Source organism: Fusarium redolens, assembly GCF_020744475.1.
Source record: "Fusarium redolens strain MPI-CAGE-AT-0023 chromosome Unknown BKA55scaffold_1, whole genome shotgun sequence".
Lineage (NCBI taxonomy): Eukaryota > Fungi > Ascomycota > Sordariomycetes > Hypocreales > Nectriaceae > Fusarium > Fusarium redolens.
In genome coordinates this window covers 1,611,791-1,632,413 of record NW_025763664.1, presented here as the reverse complement: position 1 = coordinate 1,632,413, position 20,623 = coordinate 1,611,791, and the positions used below count along the sequence as shown (strand labels likewise).

Genomic DNA, 20,623 nt, shown 5'->3' with positions numbered 1-20,623 from the left:
AAGATCCGCTAAGTTTCAGCATCCAATTCTATTGGACAAGTCGAACCAACAACATAACAACCCCTCAACATCCATTGAAAGCCACCACACGTCGGTTGGTGGCTGCAGATTGTCTGTGGTCCCAGCCCCGGGGCCGATCCTAGACTGAGTCCGCCCTCTCACCTCACCTCTCACTCTCACTCTCACTCTCACTGCTGCCCGCCCGCCTTCTTAGTCCAATCCCACCGCTACGGACCAACAGCATAAGCCTAGTTCTACATAGGTTAGGCGTGACCCACTTGACATGGTTGTTTAGTACAGTACTCGCTCTATGGATGTCAAAGCAAAACACGACTTGTTTTGGAAGTGGTGAGGTTCACGACCAACATACATGAATCCTTTCACCTCGACCTTTTACGTCACCCGGTTCGAAGCACCCTTTTTGTTGAGCCGATGACGGCGGAAGTTTGTACTGTCCGTTTTCTTGCCGAGCTTATCATGCTGACATCCTATATAGCATCTGATAAATATATCGGTTCATTCGGCTTCAACTGCTGCCCATGGTTCATATCACAGAGTTGAGTACAAGTAACCAAGCTCTATTCATCGAGTACACACAATACGAAGTTCGTAAGCTGCCCATGTTATTATTGCTATACCACTTGGCTTATTGATTTGGAAGCAGGGGTCAATGGCCCCAATCGTAAACAGAAGCTGCCGTAAGATAACCTGATATGGTCCCAATCTGTTGGCCGCACTGCGGCATCTGCAGCCTCAAATTCTCTTCACCGCATGTACACATGACCTGTGACCATCCCCACAGCCTCTTGCTATTGCAATCAACCCAATAGCTCTATCCCTATTTAGCTTTGTTTTGATGTTGTTTCCCGGTGCTACGTCGCCGATCTGGTCGCAAGGTCCAAAATCACGTCGCTTTCCAAGCGAATTGGTCTGAAATTACCACTCATATTCGCCAGTAGCCTTGTGAAAGACATACTCCTTACCGTTGACTGTCAAGACTCCATCCTTAAGAGTGCACTTCCTATAGTTGCAGTTAGTAAATGAAACAAGATTACTCAAACTGATGCTGAAGTTGACGTTGAAACGCACCACTTGTTCTTGACCCGCTGGACCTTGTCGTACATGCACAGCATGATATTGCCAAGCCCCTCGTCATCAACATCATCGTCGTCTCGGTCCTCTTCTGGGTCATCGAGGTCTGAGTTGATGGCGTCGTCATCATCTTCCTCATCATCATCACCTCCATCGTATGCGGCAGGTTGCTTGCCCTTGGCCACGCGTGATGTCGAAGCCGATGAAGTTCGAGTTGCCTCTTTTAAAGGAAGCATCAGACCGCCGCCCTCCATGCTCTTGGCCTTGGCAAGGATCTGTTCATGCAGCATACGATCGATATCAACTCGCCCAAGTTCATGCAAATTACCATCAGCAGCTCGTTGCATGAGTACACCCTCAAACTCTTCCAGATCGCCAGCGCCATCGGTCTGGCCGTTTTGAATGTGGGGCTGACCGTTGGCCGGATGTTGCTGTTGCTGTTGGGCTGTTGCGGCGGCCATCTGCTGACGATATATCTGCTGCTGGTGTTGTTGCTGGGTTAGGCCTGGCTGCTGTTGTTGTTGTGGTTGCGGCAGAGCTGGTTGTTGCTGCTGTTGTTGCTGGCCCTGCTGAGAATGGCCTTGTTGCTGGTGAAGGGCGTTGATGGAGCTGGCCGCTCGCTGGCCATACTGAGCCTGCAGTTGCTGAGCAGCACGATTGGCAGCTACGTTGTTGTCATTCATGTTGATGTTGGTGTTGTTATTGTACTGTTGGTAGGCCATCGGGTTACCCTGTAAGCCGGGTTCTTGCTTGATAGGCACATGAGGCTCAGTCTTGATATTGTTCCCTTCGGGTTTGATTCCATTCTGCACCTGGGGTTGGGCCATTCCTGGTAAAGACAGACCGGTTGGGTTGCTTAGCTGAGGCGAGAATTGAGCCTGGGCATGAGTCTGAGCTGGTGGAATAGCAGACGGCGGTGCTTGTGCGGGGGGGTCAGGCTTCGGGTCCCAAGGGAACTGAGCGACATGAAGCTGGGTGAGCTTTTGCTGCCATCCCTGGTTTTGAAGTCAAGTTAGCTATTTTCTACATCAAGTATAATTCGAGCAAAAACATAAAATTCAGGATAATAACGTGATGAGTTAATCAACTGCCTGTGTGCTTAAGCCGTATGTTTCAGCTCGCTGGTGAAGCAAAGCAGCGAAAGAACAGGCTCAAATAGAGACAAGGTGTGCAAATCACAGTATGTTTGGAATTTATAAGCAAACCGGCAGAAGGAAACGTGCGGCCATGTTAGCAAACGGGTAAAAAGGTGAGGCAGTGCAAGTGTAAGACAGGTGTGTTGTGGTGGTGATAGGATGATTTGGCATATACAAGTGGATATGAGATGATGATGGAGGGGGAGATACATCTCGAGCGAGCCAATCAGAAAGTAGCGGGTGTCGGCGGAAGGAGTCAGGCAAGTGGCAGTCGCAGCAGGGGCTATGGGCTTAAAAGACCCAAATAGTGCTGTGTCGCCCCCTCCCCCTCCCCGTAACCCGCCAACTCCCTCTGCCCCCCTTCGCTATGCTGCCTGCGATGCGCTCCGCTTCGATCGTGAGTCGATCTTCGGCTCTCGAGGCCATCTCAGAGAGAGTGCTGCGACTTAACAGGAGCTGCTGTCTTTGATCCCACGATATTCGTGGGAGCATGATGGTGTACAGAGTTGAAACATATCGACACTCGTCTTTGTTAATGACACAGGCCCCTCTCACCCTTTCCTTGGCGATTCCCAAGAATCAACGAGAAATGCAGGCAAAACATGAAACGCGACGAAAAGTATATCTCTTACCTGTCGCAGCTCCTCCAGCACCGATTCCTCAACACCGCTCTCCTCGAAATCAACTCGCGAGCTATTGACAACCTCGTCAATGATGGCTTGGTAGACGTTTCCGACGGCTGGGTTCGACATGATGATGTTTATGAGTGTAGTCCGGTCGATGGAATTTATTAGAATATCAAGAATAGTTGGATCCTCGATTGATGTCTCGCTGAAATCGCGCCGTCAAGCGGATGTGCCCCGATGGCAGTTCTCTCTACACGGATGACCTTGGCGCTGGTGAACGCAAAGTGCAGCTTGCGATAAGCAGCGCAAACCTGTTCTTCAGAAGAGACCTAAAAGGGCCTTTTGAGAAGGAGATGTTGTGGTGCGGATGTCGTTGCTGTGGTGCTCGATAACTGCACTTGATGTAGATAGATGTAAATTCGGCACTTAGCCACGGCGATGCGCTGCGCCTGGAGGTGACAGTTAAACGACGAAAGAATTGAATTCAAATACAATGCGAAGTAAAGACACCTCCAATAAAAGATTGAAAGAAGCAAAAGGCAAATCAGTATCAATTAATTACTGCGTCACACGGCTGCAAAATACCGAAGAGGGTCTTGTGCCAGGTCGGGGTGTTGTGCGGCTTTGTGATGTGATGTGCAGTGGGGAGAGTTGGTAGCCTCTGGTAGATTTCTGTTTCATCAACTGCTAGCTGGGCTGACTCAGCACTTCCATCCCAGCGGCCCCTGGGCCTTTTCAATCCACTGAGAGGCTCCGCTCACAGGGCTGATTGAGGACGAATGTAACCTGAAGCTCATCTCTCTATTATCCATTGATCGCAGCAGCCCAGATGATATCGGATTACCTAGGTAGGCCTCGGTGTGCAAGAAGACCTGAAACAATAGGGATGCAAAAAATAAATACCAAGGTTAGGCTTTACTACACTGAAGCTGGTCCAAGAATTCTGCCACTTGGGATTATTGTCTTGTGTCTCCTTCCACCCTTGATAGCCCGGCGACCTTTGATATCGAATGCGAAGCGTCATTGAGATATCAAGAGTGCTATATAACATGGATCATTCACCCAGCCTTATGTTTACTTTATGCTCAATGATTAGAAACTTAAAGACTCCCTATCGCTTCATTACTCAATCAATCTTTTATCTGTTTTTCATACTCATTTATGCATTATGTATGTATCTGACATCGCCGCCCACCTTCAATAAACACTTCATGCCACCAACCGTCTGAGCGGGTGTGCTTCAGTATTAAACACATATTCGTCCAGACTGATCAGCTCCGGGTCGCTAAAAATGAGATAAAAGTACTTGAGTGTTTCACCCATCCAGAAGGACTCCATTGAATCCACGGCGCGGGGTTTCTCCTCTGCAACAGTAACATCCCATACAGCTGTGTTGGCCAGCTCTGTCTTGGTCGCTTCTTTAATCGATTTGAACATAGTCCAAGCGTGCTCGGTATACTCGTTCTCGCCGGTGACCCGGTACATCATGAAAACACTCTCAATGGCCTCTGGGCGCAGGATGTATCGGCGATCAGGAATATGAGTAAACCCTCCGGGAAGATGCTCGTCTTTGATAATAGCATCCGCCTGTGCTGTCTCGCCCTCTTTGATCTTTGCCTGCTTGAGAACACCTTCCTTCCACAGCTTTTCGTCCCATGGACAATGCTCCTTGGAGTCACACGGAACCATGTAGAAAGTCTCAGGCATGATACCATGAGGAAATGCTTCATAAGTGTAGATGCAACCATTGGTGAGTTTGACCGCAGTGTCGACGTCCTGCTGGCGGTTGAAGAGTCGCCCACCTAATGCCAGCATGCCTCCAAGAAAACAAACTAGATGCTGTCCCTGACTCTCGAGTTCCAACTGGATTTTTCCACCTTTGTCTTTGGCATGAATTTGTCCAGATATGAGAATGTCTTTGTTTTCAGGCGTCATCGGCCGAAAAAAATTGTGTTCTAATGCTGCATCCACGGCCTTTTCATACATGGCCTGGTAAGCAGGCAGTTGTCCACCTGTTAGTGCTGCCATCTTCGGCAAGTATTCGTACACACTGTCAGCCATTGCACCGAGGGTGAAAACGGATCCTTGGTTAAAGATCTGGCTCTTTGCATCCACAATCAGAGGCCACTGTCCAGGGAGCATGGTAGAATCTTGCTGTGCCGCCAGGAGATCCATGATAGTCTGTGAGGCGTCAAACCACTTGGCATCTCCCGTGAGTTGCGAGAGACGTGTAAGCTCGATACACAAGCTTCCAATCTCTGCAACGAGGACTCCGGCACCAGCAATCTGATTTTTACCCTCCCCGGCGGCGTGAAAATTCCAACGCAAGATAGGCATGTGGTTGGGTGTGTCAAAAGCCTTGTAAATCATTTCACCAACCTGGACTGCCTTGCGGAGCAAACGCATATCCTCGCTAAGCTCAAAGGCGGCCAGAAAGCCGCCAAGATAACGGATAGTGGTCTCAAATATATTGACTTCTTTGAGATCCGTGGCTGTGAAGTCAATCTTGTCGACTGCATCCACGGCTTCGTAGAATTCTTGGCGCATATCCATGATCCAAAGGGTATCAAGGGAGTCAACGAGAGTAGCGGCCCAGCCGCCGAATGGATTTGCTTGGCCAGCCGAGACGGGACTGAGCTCGTCTGCCATCCAGGCGTGCTTTCTGTAAGAGTTCCAACATCTTGTGAAGGTCTCCTTGACAGCCTGTTGACGCTCGCGTCGCAGTTCAGCAGTACTAATGGAGAATTCAGGGAACGTGGCTTGGACCTTGGGATAGGTGACAGGAGGAGAAGTGGGCAGTGGTTGGAAGGCGGAGTGAGGATAGTTGACTTTGACGGTGTTCCAGTAATAGTTGTCATCCTGGTCTTGCCTCCACAGCGAAGTCATTACGGGCCAGCCGTGCTTCTGGTTGTGGTTGTAAGGGCCGTGTCCATATCGGGGTCCAACGTATTCAGGGGTCCTACCAGCCCAATAGCAGAAGAGGATCACTGTCAATAGGCTGCAAACTAAAACGAGTCCTCGACTGCGGAGGAGCATGGTAAAAATATGGGCCCGTGCCGCGTTGAGCGTCGAAAGGAACAGAGAAGAGGGTTTCGAGATGTTGCAGAAGAGAGTCGTCTGTCTCCTCTTTCTGTTGTGAGGTAAGGGAGAGGTAGAGATACCTAAGGTAAACTAATCTTACCCGAGGGTTTTTGTCTTACCTTATCTTTGATTTGACACGCTGAGGTTGGTAATAAAACAGCTTGGCATTTGTACCATGCAATTTGCCCCGCCAAGCAATGGTGGAATGTACCTTATACCTTGATCCAGGTAGAGGGTACTTTGCTTTAGCTCGGCGAAATTCGACCAAATGTGAGTGACATTATCAACAGGACCAACACACAGTTAATGAGCGTTTGAACACTGTACTCATCCGCGCCGAAAATGCACCTCAATACAGTGTCGATTGTGCAAGCGCCCGATAAACATCATCCACAAAACCAACTGACAATGAAACGGATTCAGGAAACTATATGATACTCTTATTGAAATTCTCTCCACTACAAGACTGTGAAATACTTATCTGATGAGTGGGTTCTGTTGCTCTAGTTCTGCTGTGGCTGAAATGTGACTCTGTTGTTCCTGGAAGGATCTTTTGTCTTTTTTTTCTTCACATTTTTCAAAGTGAGACATGCCAAATTCTTTCTTTATTCAGCGGTTACTACTTCCTCTTATGATCTCTTTCCCGGGGGAATCAGAAGCATGTGTTAGTCCTCGGTAGTGAGATAATGGAGCTCAACAGCCCTTGTTCGGGTAGCACAATCCTTCGATCTGCATGACGCCCATCAGGGCAAACAAAGAAGCGGTTGACAGGGGGGGTGGCTACATGAGCCGCAGCATCAAGATTGGCCTGGTGGAGGAGCTTGGGGACTCTAGGCCTTCTACCTTCTAGACCTTACGGTTTGAGAAAATTGCGGAATAGTTTTCTTTTTCCTTGCAATGATTGTCCACATCCTAGGCCTGAGATAGCTCGAGGCTTAAGCTCCATGATGATAGTCCTAAACTGGTTATCAACATATGCCAGATTTATTCAGAAGAAACTTTGGGTTTAACTTACACTTCAATGTAGTTGTATCAGTAGCTAGTGATCCTCCATCATTCTCTTGCATCCTGCAGCTAGGCTCTTGTATTCCATGACATTGCAAAGCTAGAGAAAGTCCATCTCAAGACCGACGTGACTAAGTACACCAGTGCAAGAATGAATAATAGTGTGTCTGTACATCGGTCGTAGGTTGCTGATTCGGTCAAGATATATTTAGCTACCTACACATGCTGGACTCTGATATACAGAAACTCAGCCGTGGAGGAGTCCATTCTATGTGCAGCCAGTTTTTCAATACCCAGAAGTTTTCCAAAACTGCTATGCCTCTTATGCCTATCATTCATTCAGGCAGAAGTTCTTTCGGTACTTGATTTGAGACAAGTAAATCACTATAGATTGTTGTCTACGCGTTTCTACGATAAGTAGAGTGTACTCCTGACAATTTCTAGCTACCAACTTTTGTCTGCTTGAATAATTGTGAGAACGTGGGTTAGCCTGTTCGACCAGAGTCACTAAAAGTAGGCACACTTTAGTCGAAAGTAGGAAGATAGCGGTAAACTGGTAAATGCGTAGGTGCTTTTGATGCCAAACCTGCCGCTTGGGCCCTATTCGAGGGACAAGCTTGCTGAGGGATCCTTGTTTGATATCCGTCATTTCACTGTTTTGGGTAAGGTATGCTTGTTTGGACGACCAAGCTACAGCATGGACCTGCCCGTATAAGCTACTCTTGTTTTCCATGGGACATGTCATTGGCATTGTATAAAACGACTCACTATCTAGAAATATAGAGACAACCCAGAAAAGGTGCTCACCAAGAAACTGATTTGGGACAAAAGACCCCAGGGCTACTACAATTCCCAATGATCAGCAGTATGATAGAAGTTACAGAACAATTTTCGTGAACGATGAGAAAGGAGTCACTCGCCTTGTCCTACAGTATCGGCAAGTTGCTGAAACCTTGATCTACCATTTGGCAGTCAGTCGGTGATTAGTGAGGAGAATTTAACGACACATATTGTCCAGCTAGTAAGGAACAATGACGTTACAGGCGCCGTAACAAAGAAAGCAAAGGGGTTACTTGGTAGTTAGGATGATTTTATGAGAGTAGGATTGACTGGCTTCAGTGGTGGTTTATTACCTATAGTGGAAACTTGATGGGACTACTTCCAAACTCAGCTGGTCCGTAGGTGTAACGAGGCCGTGCAAGAGGTGTAAGGCACTCAGCCCAACAGTTATTCAACTTTAGTTACTCTTGGACGCCCTTGCAGAGGACGAAGTACTCAGGATTATTTCTTTAGGTGGTCACCGAGGTATCTATCATCACATGATCAAATTGGCGTCACAATTCAATGACAGTCAAAAGGGTATTCGACGCGGAACAACCGTTAAATAATGCTCATGGCATTTTAATTTCAATTCAATTCAATTCCAATTCCTATCCGGTCTCCATGAATAAAAACAGATTCCAAACGCCCACAATTAACACAGGGAGGTCACCATCAAGGTGACTCCATGCTCAGAAGTTCCAATAGCAAATGATGCGTCCATCGTAATTTCATGACCAATCCGTTTCGTTCGTCTCTGCGTGGAGAAGCACTTTCATACCACGAGCAGAGGGGCAGGCGAACACCCCAACTCCGTGCTTCAAATAACAGAGACCCAGATACCAGTGAAAGGTCATACCTACCGTGGTCCAGTGGGGTACTGGTACTTATCGGATGGTCATCTGCTTAGCCATGGAGGCCTTGCTAGACGCGCCAGAGGCACCAATGCCAGCGGTGGCACCAGCCTTCTTCTCAAAGATCTTCCAGAACTTGAGACTCTCATCAGCAGCTAGTGGGTTGTTAGCAGACTGCTAGTTATGGTCCGAATGTGACTGAACTTACCAGCTGTAGCAAGCATCTGGCCGTCGGGGCTCAAGCAGCTGTGGAGGACTCGGCTCTCGTGGGCAGGGATCTCAACAGTACGGACAAGGGTAGGGTAGCTCCAGATGCTGAGAGAGTTGTCAGGGAAACCGCTTGAGCTGACGATCTCGCGGTGGTGGGGGCTCCAGCGAAGAGAAGTGACCTGAGAACCAGTGTCGATGCTGTTGACGCGAGCACCGGAGGTGGAGTTCCAGAAGTGGATGTGACGGTCGTAAGAGCCGCCACCAGTAGCAAGGAGGTTCATGTTCCAAGGGCACCAAGAGAGAGCCTTGACAGCGGCCTTATGGTTGGTCTTGGTGAACTTAGGAACAGACAGAGATCGGGCATCCCAGATGGAGACGAGGTTGTCGTTGCCGCCAGTAGCGAGCTGAGCGCCATCGGAGCGCCACTCAAGACCGCAAACCTCAGATGTATGGGAGACGAGCTCAGCAACCTTGTGCTCGGCAATGCGAACGTCGTGGTTGTAGACAAGACCGCTACGAGCACCAGTGGAGAGAAGGTGCTTGTTCCACCCCATGACACCCACACGTGTATCATGGCCGAACATGCTTCGAATCTTCTGGCCCTCCGCAACGTCCCAGATCTGGACCTCACCAGTTCCCATACCAACACTGACATAGGCGCCATCACCAGACCACTTGACGCTGCTGACATATGTATCAGGAGTGGTCTCAAGGAGACAGCTGACACTGCCCTCATCGGCAGACCAAACATAGACATTGCGCTCGAGACCGATAGCGACCTGGTTGCCAGAGCTCCAGTCGAGGAGGTTGAGGTAGTAGTCGTCCACGAGACCAGGAGCATCAAGAACACGCTCAGGGGCCGTAGCAATGCGGCGGCGGAGCTGCGCGGAGCTGGAACTAGCGGACTTGAGGGGGCGGTTGTACTGTTGTCGCAGGTCAATTGGCTTGGAGGACTCGGGGGCAGCAGGCTTGAACTCGAGAATACGAGTGTTCAGGCTAACACCACAAGCATTGGCAAGAGAATCTTGGTAAGCCACAGTGTTAGGGGAGGGTCGAGAGTAGTTGTCAGGCTCATCATCGTTGATGTTGAGGCTCTCAAGAGCAGCCATGGCCTCGTCAGCAGCAGCAGAGAGAACAGTAGAGCTCTCGGAGCTGCTGCTCTTGGGTCGTTGTCTATCGGCGAGATCAAGCTTGCCAGAACCAGCGTTGGAAATGGCAGAGCTTGCACCACGGTTGGGGATAAATCGGTCGCCACCGTAGTTCAGAGTAGTCTTAGCAGTCTTGGAGCGGATGCTCTTCTTAGACTTGGTGCTTGAAGGGGTCTTGGTTGTGTTGCCAGTACCAGTGAGGGTAAAGTCAGAGACACCAAGCTCAAGAGCCTTCCGGGGAGTATGAACACCACGGGCGATGTTGGACTTGGGGGAGTCCCGGTGAGAGGACTTTGTAGTAGATCGGGCAAGGTGAGACATGAGGTTACCGCCATATGTAGAGCGGCCAGATGGTCGGAACTCATTGCTGGACTGTCTTTCGGGGGTGAAGGGGGAAGAGTTCAGGTTGACGGGGACGTTCGTCGTTGATGACTGTTGTCGGGGAGAGGGAGTCAAAGGCATGCGCCCGCCAGCGGTACGGGCTGAGAAAAGCCCCTTATGGGACTTGACAGGCGTCGACAATGCTACAGAAGCCATTGTGATATTTGTGATATGATGACCTGTATATCAAACAAGGTAGAGATAGGTGAAGAGCGTGTAAGTGGGACTCGAGACGAGTGACCCAAGGCTGGATGTTATATCGAGACTTGAAGCTATCGAACGAGGTCCAACGAGGGGCTGTACTGAGATCAATGATCGATAAAAATCGAGTCTGTCTTCACAAAGATATAACGAAGTTGGGGGGCGATCGAATGGCGTTAGCGATAGGATCTAGCAAGCTTTGAAATTTCTTGTAAGAAGCGTTGGAACAGAGATTTGCAATAGAGCACGAGGCTATAGCGAGGAAGTAAGGTGATTGAGGAGGAGAGCGAGTTGTAGATGGTGATTATGAGGAGAGAATCACCCACAAGCTGAAGCTCATGACGGTTACTTTTTATTTACTTTGGCCCCTCCAAGCTTCTGGCCAGGCAACCAGTAGACATGTGGTCGGACCTGAGTTGCTCCCGTTCCGCGACCCGGCCAACGTAGGCGAACCAATTAAATCACGAGAACACCACGCCTCATCAGCCTTGTCCTTGCCTGGCGCGATGACCAAATTTCTCCTACAGTAGACGCGGCTCCAAATGTGCAGGGGGGTTTTTCTCTTTGTCCGTTGCATCACCAGCCGCATTCAACACCATCCACTTTCACATCCACTTTCTTCACCGACCCGACGGACGGCTCACATCTACGACGTGGCTTGTGTCTCGTTCGTTCCTTGTGCTCAACCTTTGTCCGTCTTTTTCTCCGACCACTCAGTTTCAAACGGCAGCACAACGTTGTGAGATGCGCAGCCAACGCCACTGATCGCTCGTCGAATTTACAATTCAAGCCATGGCTCAACCTTCAACCCCCGGACAGTCTATCTTTGGCGGGCCTACCCCTGTCGCCGGAACAACGCAGGCCTTTGGTGCTGTCAACCAGACTTCATCGACCTCGACTTCACTGCAACCGACTCCGACGCCGCCTTCGGCCGCTTCGTCGTCCAACAATACCTACATTATGCCAAATTCCCCTGCAAAGGGTCGCAGCGTCGCCGATGGATACCGACCCAAAGTCACCCGCACGCTAGGCCAGAGACCCGCTTGTCTAGTAAATGCTTCAGTGACGTATTGTGGGAACAATCAAATATATGCTTTCGGAGGATTCGACCAATATACCGATGAGGTCTATAACCATGTACTGAGGCTGGACCTCGTTAGCCATCAATGGAGTCTTGTCGACAACTATGGTGATATTCCAGGAGTTCGGATGGGTAAGCCACATAGAAAATCACCGAGTTACAGATACTAATATTGTCCAGGACACACTGCGACCTTGTATCAGGGAAACAAACTCCTAGTCTTTGGCGGCGAGAACGAACATCGAACATACCTTTCGGACCTCATTGTCTTTGACCTCAAGACTGCCCACTGGACTCAGCCACAAGTCTCAGGCCCGATCCCGAAAGGTAGAGCGAGACATGCTGCTGTCTTACACGAGGACAAGCTCTTCATCATTGGTGGCATAACTGGCCAGAATAACTACGTGTTGGATGACATTTGCTACCTCGATTTGAAGACTTTCACCTGGTCTAAGTCTTGGCGTTTTGTTGGTCGGTTTGACCACTCGGCTTACATCTGGGGCGACCGAGTCTGGGTATTTGGAGGTCTGAGTGAGGACATGGACAAAATCAGCGATCTGTGGTGGTTAGATCTGAAAGGAAATCCACAATTTGACTCTCGACCTCAAATAGGCATTTTCGATCGGGGTTCTCTATCTACTCGAGCTAGTAGCTCTCCCCGACCTCCATACACCATGACCCAGGCGCCTGTTGTAGGGGCTTCTGGCTACGCTGCCAACTCTCGCACGGCCCAGGTCAACCCGCCTTCAATTCAAATGAAGACATACGCGCCTGTGGCTCCCGGGTCCATATCTGCTCTCAAATTCATGTCCGGTCCATCGATTCCCTCTCAGGGCTCAGGTCTTCACTTTCACGCCTACTCTTCGGGTACTCTTCTCGATTTTGTCACACCTGCGGCGACTCTCACATCGAGAGAGTGTTCTTTGTCAGCCCTGGACCTTGGTACGCTTCGCTGGACGAAGCTTGCTGGGGGACGGGAGATCTTCAAAGCGGGTTACAGGTGGCATTACTGTTGTATGAATGAGGATGGCACCAAATCCTGGTTATTAGGATGTCCGACAGACCCTGCTCCGGGCGACATAGGGCCCAACGGCTATGAGGAGTATCTTAGGTAAGATCAGCTCTATCTCAAAACTTAATGGTATGGCTGACATGATTTGACAGTGATATTATGGAAATTGACCTGCGACGATATGGCTTTCTGGGCGATAACTTGACACCAGAACCAAGGGTAGAGTCAAGGCCATCTGCGATGACAAGAGCCGTGGATCAACCCTCCAAAGGATTAGGTTCAGATCTCGCGAATCTCTTCAACCAGCCACCTGAGACAGGCAGCGGAACTGATTTTGTCATTACTGCGCTGGCTAGTGATTACGATGACGATGAGGCTCTGAGCTCCGGCCTGATTCGTAATGATGACACGACAGCGCGAAACGAGAGCTGGCTCTCAGCAGACGCGCCGACCTCACAGCCCATTCATGTTCACAAGCTCATCCTCCAGGCGCGTTGGCCACACTTTGCACGTCTTTACAACGCCCAAATGGCTGAGTTTCACACCAAAAAGATGCACATCCCCGAGCCTTACAGTGTAGTCAAGGCCTTCCTCTACTATCTATACACAGATAGCATCCGTGGTACCTCGGATAACGATAGTGACGCAACCACGGCGCTCTCTGATGTGGCAGGCCTTCTGGTTATGTCCAACATCTATAATATCCCTCATCTTCGCCTCCTTTGTGTCAATCGGCTTGCCAAAGAACTCGATGTCGACCATGCTTGTATCATCTGGTACTGTGCAGGACTCGCTAATGAAGAGTGGTTGCGTAAACGTGCCGCAGGATTCTGCATGACCCATTGGGGCCGTATTGTCCGGACCCAGGGCTTCCTCCGTTTGCCGCGCACTGCACTTGTCGAGCTTTCACAAGAAATCGACATGGAAGGACGTGTCATTGGCGGAGAAGAACTTGAATGGGGTGGCATGAATGATAACATGGGACACGATGCTCGTAAGGGGAGCGTTAGCAGTAACCAAACCCATATGATCGAGTCTGAAGCTGATGATGACGATGGCATGGAGATGACATGAAGTTACTTGCATGTCGATTGCTATCGTGTCCTGGTGGCTGACTGAAGGATTCTTATCGTGTGTCTTGTGAATCTCAGCAGCTTCTTCATGCCTCACAAGGTCACCGATTTGCGCGATGCTGTTAATGCATCTGCCAAAACAGGCACCTTCTTCCTTTCTGTGCCTGCTCTCTCATTATCTCAAGTTCATCTGGCCTTTCTGCTCCACATCTAGATGCAGAGTGGCCGGTAAGAAGCACAGTGACACTTGGGTAAGTTTTCCACATAATGCCTATTATAGGAGTGTCTGTCCATTGGCGTCTACACGACTGTTGCTTTCTTAACTCTTGTTCGACTTAGCTTCTTACGCATTGCGAGGCGTTTTGTATCTGCACAGCGAGCTAGTTATGAGCCATGGCCTTGTAAGATTAGATAGATATGTCAAATATACGATACCCTTCATCCCTGTTTACTCTGTCTGATCTCAACTCATAACTTTGTCGCCCCAACTACTCGCAATCTATTCCACAGGTCTAGGTGTATATCTGTGCATCACCAAATGCCAACCCTTCGGTGTCCACCCAGCACTTCTGACGAGTTCATCCGGCTGGTATTTCTTATGTCAATATGAGTTGTGATTCTGATGTTGGAGAAAAGAACCACTGTCCAGTTAATGTACAATTGCAGCAAGAGAAGAAATTAGAATTCGTCTTCTAGCAGCACCGGCAAGTCAAACATTTCTTTTACTAACTTAGCACTCAGTAACATCTTAATCTTGGTAATGGAAATCTCAAAAACAATCCTATTCACTTAAAGGGCAGACGACGCTGTCCAGTCTATAACCTCGCTTTTCATTGTTCGACCGACTCCAACCATCCTCGCTTTTAATATAATGTCAGTACAAGATGGTGGAAGTTGCTTTGCCAACACTAGTCAATACTGACTAACAGGAGTAATGAAGAACAAGTGTGATCATGCATCTCCCACTCAAACAAGAACAAAAAGGGAGACCGCCCCAATTTCCAGGGCACCATGCAAATGCCATCTTTCCCAACCTAACATCTAAGGACCATTCATCAACTTTTGAAAATAAAACCAGAAAGCAGAAAAAGAAAAACATGATAACCCGTTTCCACGTGCCAGGCCAGCCAGCATATCAGTACAGGCATCTGACTCGAATTAGACTTCGAGTATCAATAGATCCAGCGAACGCGTACCCAACCAAATATCCGAGAATTTCCAACAGACGGCATATTTATCTCAAGTCAAACAACAGTTGCAGAAACTGAGGTGAAACACTGCATTTTTGTTTGCAGTTGGTTATCGGAGTTAGAGAAATGGTGTGCCATTCTCCAGTGGTTCAAACCGTCTAATACGGATAGTTGACGCTGATATAATATGTTGTGAAATCCGGGTACGAGACAGAATGCAAATGCCCGGAGGGGGGGTTATTGGCGAGAAAGAGACACCGAGAGCGCATATAAGATCGATATGGTAGCCCGGAAAGAGCCGAGAGTTAGTACCAGCATTTGCACTGAATTCAGCTGCCGAGATCCAAGACGTCGCTCGTAAGTATAGAAGTTTGACTTCCTCAATGCTTTCAGACAAGGTCTTGACAGCGTGCTGTATACTATTGCATCATTTGGTCTTCTCCTATTCCCGGCAAGTTCATACCCGCTGCAAGAGCCTGAAGCTTGAAGTCAGGATTGCATGGAAGGGAATGTGCCTTATGCTTTTCGGAAAGTGTTAGCATGGAAGGGACTTTGATCTAGAGGTTCGTGAGTAACTTACGTATTTTAGTCCATTCAAGTTTTTATATCGTTTGCCGCATGTTTCACAGCTAAAAGGCTTCTCCTTCTCCATTCCCAATGTTCCGGGGTAAGGGGCACTGGTTTCTGGGTTGACGATAGAAAAGGTACCGTCTCCATTCTCATGAAGTTGTTGAGTTTGATGGCCATGAGTTTTGTGGTATCTGGAAACAAGTTAGCAAGCATATCCACGATCAGGATACAACCGAAAACCATGAGTCAGAACTTACTTGAGACCGTTCTGGTTTTTGTACGCCTTCTCGCAACCAATGACTGGACATTTGAACGGCTTGTGCTCTTCAGGCATCATCATGCTCTGCAAACGCTGCATGAGAATCTTGTTGGCCTGTGGGTCGTTCAACTGGGCTTGGTTAATTCCTAGCTGTTGCAATTGTGCCTGAATGGAACGGTTGGCAGCAGGGAAAGCCCCAGTGGAGCTGAAAAGGTGTTTCCCAGGATCGTTTATGCAAAAGTTTGAATCGCTATTGTTCTGGTTTCCGCCAAAGCTCATATCGCCGATATCGTTCGTGTTGCCACCCATGGGCATACCAGGTAGGTCTTCCTCCATATCGACTTGCTGGGTGTGTGGTACTTGTCCTTGTGTCGTAAGAGTAGGTGTATTAACGGAAGAGACTGTGGGGTTGTTCTGCAGGCCAAAACTTGCGGCAGCGGGAGTGGGTGGCTGAGAGGTCCGTAGGCCCTGTGTAAGACCAGAGGTGTTCATGTTCAGCTCGGGCCTCTGTTGCTGACCAAAAAGTTGCCTTGTTTGGGACATTCGCTGGCTATCGTCCATCTCCATCGTGCCTACAGCATCGTCCATTTCCATATCTGCAACAGCATCCATCTCATCATTCAGGTTTGACGCCATTGCAGAGCTTCCATGCGTATCATGGGAGGCCTGTTGGCCGCGGTTATGTTGTCCTAGTTGGCTCGTTGCGAGGGAACTGCCGCCTGGCGCTGCTGACCCAGCTCGAGACATGGACATCCGAGGGGCGTTGGGCAGGCCCAGCTGAGAGAATTGAGAAAAGGCATTATTTCGGGCTGTGTTCGGGCTAGGTTGCGTGTGGGCTTCCTCGTAATGTTGCAGCAAGTCGTGGAGATTAGGCAGGATCTTGCCGCAGCAGGTGAAATCTCGCATGAAGTTGGCCTCCAACTTGGGCAAATAGGAAGAAGAGTGAAAGGAAGGAGACTGGTGAGTTCCGAAAGGTGACGTGCCTGCCATCATAATACTATAAGACCACGATGTTAGTAAATTGCAACCCCAAGTGCGATCATACATCGGGCACAATCGGTTTCTGACGCATGTGGGCTGTCGCAGGGCTAGGATGGAGCCCGAAGCTTAGCAACGGCTCGCCACAATACATAATCAGTTGTCTTCATCAACGGCGGTGATAGTCACAGACAATCTGAAGCTTCGTGCTACAACTCAGGTCGCTTTGGTCCAACGGAATGAGGTTGTGTATAGAGCGAACAAAGGAAGCCTAATCGTGACAGAGCAGTGGCCGCTCGGCCAAGGAGCCAAAGCGAGGGCAATATTTCAAATACAAAGATGATGAAGATAAAGTATGCAGTGCGGTGACTTACTCGTCTCTGACAAAACTACCAAAGGACATGCCTCCCCAGCTCATGCCGCCTCCCATGAGGCTACCAGCAAGAGACTCCCTTCTATTGCGGTTCGCATTGTCACCACGGTTGGGATTGTTCATCGATATGGGCTTAGGGCCAGCGCTGACAAAAGAGTCCCGGCGGCCCATAGAAGGGTCGAGGGATGGCCCGGTAGTCATGGTGATTTCGGTGTCTTCAGGAAGTGTGTAGTCGACTGGTTGAATGGCAATGTCGCTATTGTGAATGTGAAAGTCGGTATCAACGGTTTGGAACTCTTCGGTGAGGTCGACGAGGGAAGTGTTGGTGGGAATACAAGGATCAAAGTCGCCGATGGAGAGTTGGGGGGCAGCAGCTTTAGCGGTAGTAATAGTGCTCGACAGCACCGAGGCAGCGGCTGGAACAACGGATTTAGAAGCAATATTAGCGTGAGCGCCAGGCAGAAAATGGCCCGTGGTAGGGGTCTTGGGCTGGGGCGACGGCGACTGCGACTGCGACTGCGTCAGCGAGCTTGAGCCCGAATTGATGAGCGACCCTGGAGAGTCAGGGTTATCAGCAACGGCGGCGGCGAAGTGGGCATGGGCGCTCGAGTCACAGGCACGGTCGTTGCTGTTGGCGTTGGCGGTGGCGGCGGAGACTGCGGCCGAGGGGGCGAGACCTGATGAGCGAATGGCGTTAGTAGGATCCCTCATCCTGGTACTCTTGGTGGAGGTAGACGCACGCGGCTCCTGGGTTCCCACAGTGTCGCTTGGCTTCTGGAACAACCTGCCGAACAACTTCCCCATGTCGAATGAAATACAATGAATGATACTCCGTAAATCTGATGATATTAAAGTGTTGTAATGTTTCTGAAGAAAAAGGTGGGGATAATTATTAAGATGGTATCGACAAAGAACTGGGAGTAGGTAGATGTTGAGGCAGCCTAAAAAGACCCTACTAAGCTGCAGAAGAAAACAGCAGGAGCGGTAGGTTTGCAGGTACGCCCTGTGTAGTAGGTTGGTGTCATCCACCTGCCGATACCAAGAAAGTACCTGAGGTGGGCAGAAGATGGAAGGAGAGAATCAGGTACCGATGTCCAATCACACCAGGTCAGGTCAGGAAAGGTGCTATTCCCAGGTGTCTCTGTGTTGTGGACGGTTTCGTCCAAGACGGGATGGGTTAGACTGGGCTTGGCGTGATGCTGTCCAGGGACCCCAGTCACTCACTAATCACTGTGTGGTTTTAGTGGGTGCTGTTGCTCTGGGTTCTTGGTGGATTTTCATAAATCGATCAAGAAGCTTGTGTGAGGTGAGGGGCAGGGTAGTTCTCTAAATAAATAAGTAGGTGAGGAGGAAGGTTTAGAATAATAAAACGGTAGGCAATTTGACTTTTCCGGAATGTCTCTCCACTTGAAAGATTGTGAAATAAAGGTGTCTGCCTGATGGTGCTGGCGCTCCTATGTCATCAGCACTGGATGAGTCTTTGGTAGGCTTTCAGCGGTCAACCTCTAACCTATGCGAGCACTCCCACGCTGCCACGCATCGATGACTGTTCTTCTTCTTCTGAGGCTTCTGGGTAGCTGTGTTACGTGTGGTGATATCTGTGCCGCGAACGAGGTTCTTGAATGGAAGTCAAATTCCACTTGGGGGAAACCTTAGAGTTGACTCAGGCCGCGTCCCTGCGACCTATTCGATGAGGAGTTGTTGGGGGTATAATCGATGACAACTTAATAATGAACCAGAATGCAGTATGAAGTAATTCTTGACGATTGAATTGTGTCGGATGAAGTCGACTAGGGGATCTGACAAGCAGTGCCAACAAAAGTACTGCTGCAAAATGCTCAGTTCGAAGGTTGGGTTAAGGTGGGTGGGTGATGTGTGGATGATGTGGAAAAGATATCAGCATGAACCCAGACTGGCGATGAAGTTGAGCATGAAAGAGACTCTATGGCCTGTCTACAGATATAAGGAATGGTCAGTAGCTAGTCCAAATAAGTCAGGACGAGAGTTCTGCTCAATCGGATGCTCTATAGTATATCATATCGTTGCATACTCAAGATTCAGACAAGAGATATGACGAAGATACGACAGAGCAGCTCTTAGACGCCCACACAACCACTACGCCTCTAGTAGCAGTGACTTTACCGCAACTTTCTTCCTAGCTTAGATAGGAGATGATCAAGGGATTATCGCTAATTCCTTGATTGGGTGTCTCCAGTGGACGCTTCTGTTGGAGACCTACAGTTGATGCTGGTTCGTACCATATGACGATGTATCCAACCAACACATATTTAAACCGATCAACGGTTTTATGTGATACTCTGGTTCTTGATGTTCTCGATCGTTTTCACACTTTTTGAGCTTGCAAAGTTCTCGCAACAATAAGGGCCGGAGTTTAATAAGTCCCTTAGAAATAAACGTAAAAGAGCAGGTGATGATGCAAGGTTCATGGGTTTCTGTATTGGAATCGCAAAACGAAACATGACAGCCAATCAGTAGAATCAAGGATCAGGGGTTCATGAATGGCGGAGGGGGAATTACCGAGAATGAGCAAAAAAGCATCAGCTGGTGTGGGGGGCTCCAGCCTGGACATGGTAGTTGGTTGAGGCCAACGCACATAACATACACCAGGTCCAACGCAATGTTCCTCAAACCCCTTTATCCAAGTATAGATAGTTGGCCTCGACAGTCTGGTTAAAACTGACTAGAATGATATTCGTGGTCTTTCTCTAGCACCGGAACAATCTATCAGGGACGGAAAGATGCGGCACAGATACGATCCCAGTGTATTCGTGGTTCTTAGGTATTGAGTAGTGAGTGCAGCTGGTCGAAAATAAGCCTGGAAATAATATTGCCAGTATGTATGGATATGTCAAAAAATATCTTCCAATTATGAGATCAGTCATAATATTACTTGACACTCAAAGCATAGCCAGTGCTGTCTTTCACTACATCGAGGAGCTGAGTTAGCCACAACATTTTTGTATGGTTCTTGTCATACATACTACCTTACCATAAGATTGCCAAGTCGATGCTCAACAAATGGTATACATGGGCCACTAGTCCCTTGACCCACGAGTCCCAGCTAGTCCTACGGTTGCAACGCTACTCAATACTAGGTATTCGGGCCTCAAAGCGCTAATGTGTATGAACCTGTTCGAGGACTGGGCCCCAGGTTACGAGTTCTCAACAATGGGATTCATGTGGAAGCTGCGGCAACCACATCGACACACTGCAGAGTCTCATATTATTTTCAAGAAAAGCAGGACCTAGCCCAGAATCGCAAGAATCCAGTCCCAACTCTAAGCTTGTTGATCACCCTCAAAGTTGGTGTGCATTTTGGCGTCAATTAAAGATGCAGAAGACAAGAGGAAAGGGGTCCCACTCATACAGCCACAAAACGTGGCATATTAGTGTATTCCCATGGATTATTACTGGTCTTAAATGCCGACAAAGACCTCGGTCTATTAGTTCAATGCTATTCACACTTCATCAATACACCAAACTTCTGGTGGAGATAGCTGCTAAGTTAGGTGG

General features: G+C 49.0%; 6 protein-coding genes across 6 annotated transcripts; 1 reads left to right on the top strand and 5 right to left on the bottom strand.

The window, feature by feature from the left end:
• Positions 1–936: 936 nt before the first annotated feature.
• On the bottom strand, positions 937–2,980 carry BKA55DRAFT_682588 (transcription factor IIA, alpha/beta subunit; the record flags this gene model as incomplete). Its single annotated transcript, XM_046198375.1, has 3 exons — positions 937–1,021; positions 1,090–2,087; positions 2,861–2,980. The coding sequence occupies 3 exons, from the start codon at positions 2,978–2,980 to the stop codon at positions 937–939; spliced, it is 1,203 nt and encodes a 400-aa protein (XP_046056267.1).
• Positions 2,981–4,063: 1,083 nt separating this feature from the next.
• BKA55DRAFT_532149 (glycoside hydrolase) lies at positions 4,064–5,890 on the bottom strand (the record flags this gene model as incomplete). Its single annotated transcript, XM_046189302.1, has 1 exon — positions 4,064–5,890. One exon carries the CDS (start codon positions 5,888–5,890, stop codon positions 4,064–4,066), a length of 1,827 nt encoding a protein of 608 aa, XP_046056266.1.
• Positions 5,891–8,318: 2,428 nt separating this feature from the next.
• Positions 8,319–10,905, bottom strand: BKA55DRAFT_548738 (WD40-repeat-containing domain protein). The gene is made up of 2 exons (XM_046191147.1): positions 8,825–10,905; positions 8,319–8,771 (listed from the first exon to the last, which is right to left on the bottom strand). Exons 1-2 carry the CDS (start codon positions 10,506–10,508, stop codon positions 8,647–8,649), a joined length of 1,809 nt encoding a protein of 602 aa, XP_046056265.1. The 5' UTR covers positions 10,509–10,905; the 3' UTR covers positions 8,319–8,646.
• A 145-nt stretch (positions 10,906–11,050) lies between these two features.
• Positions 11,051–14,166, top strand: BKA55DRAFT_658563 (uncharacterized protein). The gene is made up of 3 exons (XM_046197521.1): positions 11,051–11,766; positions 11,815–12,745; positions 12,799–14,166. Exons 1-3 carry the CDS (start codon positions 11,346–11,348, stop codon positions 13,718–13,720), a joined length of 2,274 nt encoding a protein of 757 aa, XP_046056264.1. The 5' UTR covers positions 11,051–11,345; the 3' UTR covers positions 13,721–14,166.
• A 991-nt stretch (positions 14,167–15,157) lies between these two features.
• On the bottom strand, positions 15,158–16,935 carry BKA55DRAFT_12165 (uncharacterized protein). The gene is made up of 3 exons (XM_046184793.1): positions 15,737–16,935; positions 15,490–15,670; positions 15,158–15,424 (listed from the first exon to the last, which is right to left on the bottom strand). Exons 1-3 carry the CDS (start codon positions 16,783–16,785, stop codon positions 15,329–15,331), a joined length of 1,326 nt encoding a protein of 441 aa, XP_046056263.1. The 5' UTR covers positions 16,786–16,935; the 3' UTR covers positions 15,158–15,328.
• On the bottom strand, positions 16,936–18,024 carry BKA55DRAFT_12156 (uncharacterized protein). The gene is made up of 2 exons (XM_046184790.1): positions 17,830–18,024; positions 16,936–17,766 (listed from the first exon to the last, which is right to left on the bottom strand). The coding sequence occupies exons 1-2, from the start codon at positions 17,891–17,893 to the stop codon at positions 17,087–17,089; spliced, it is 744 nt and encodes a 247-aa protein (XP_046056262.1). The 5' UTR covers positions 17,894–18,024; the 3' UTR covers positions 16,936–17,086.
• Positions 18,025–20,623: the final 2,599 nt, after the last annotated feature.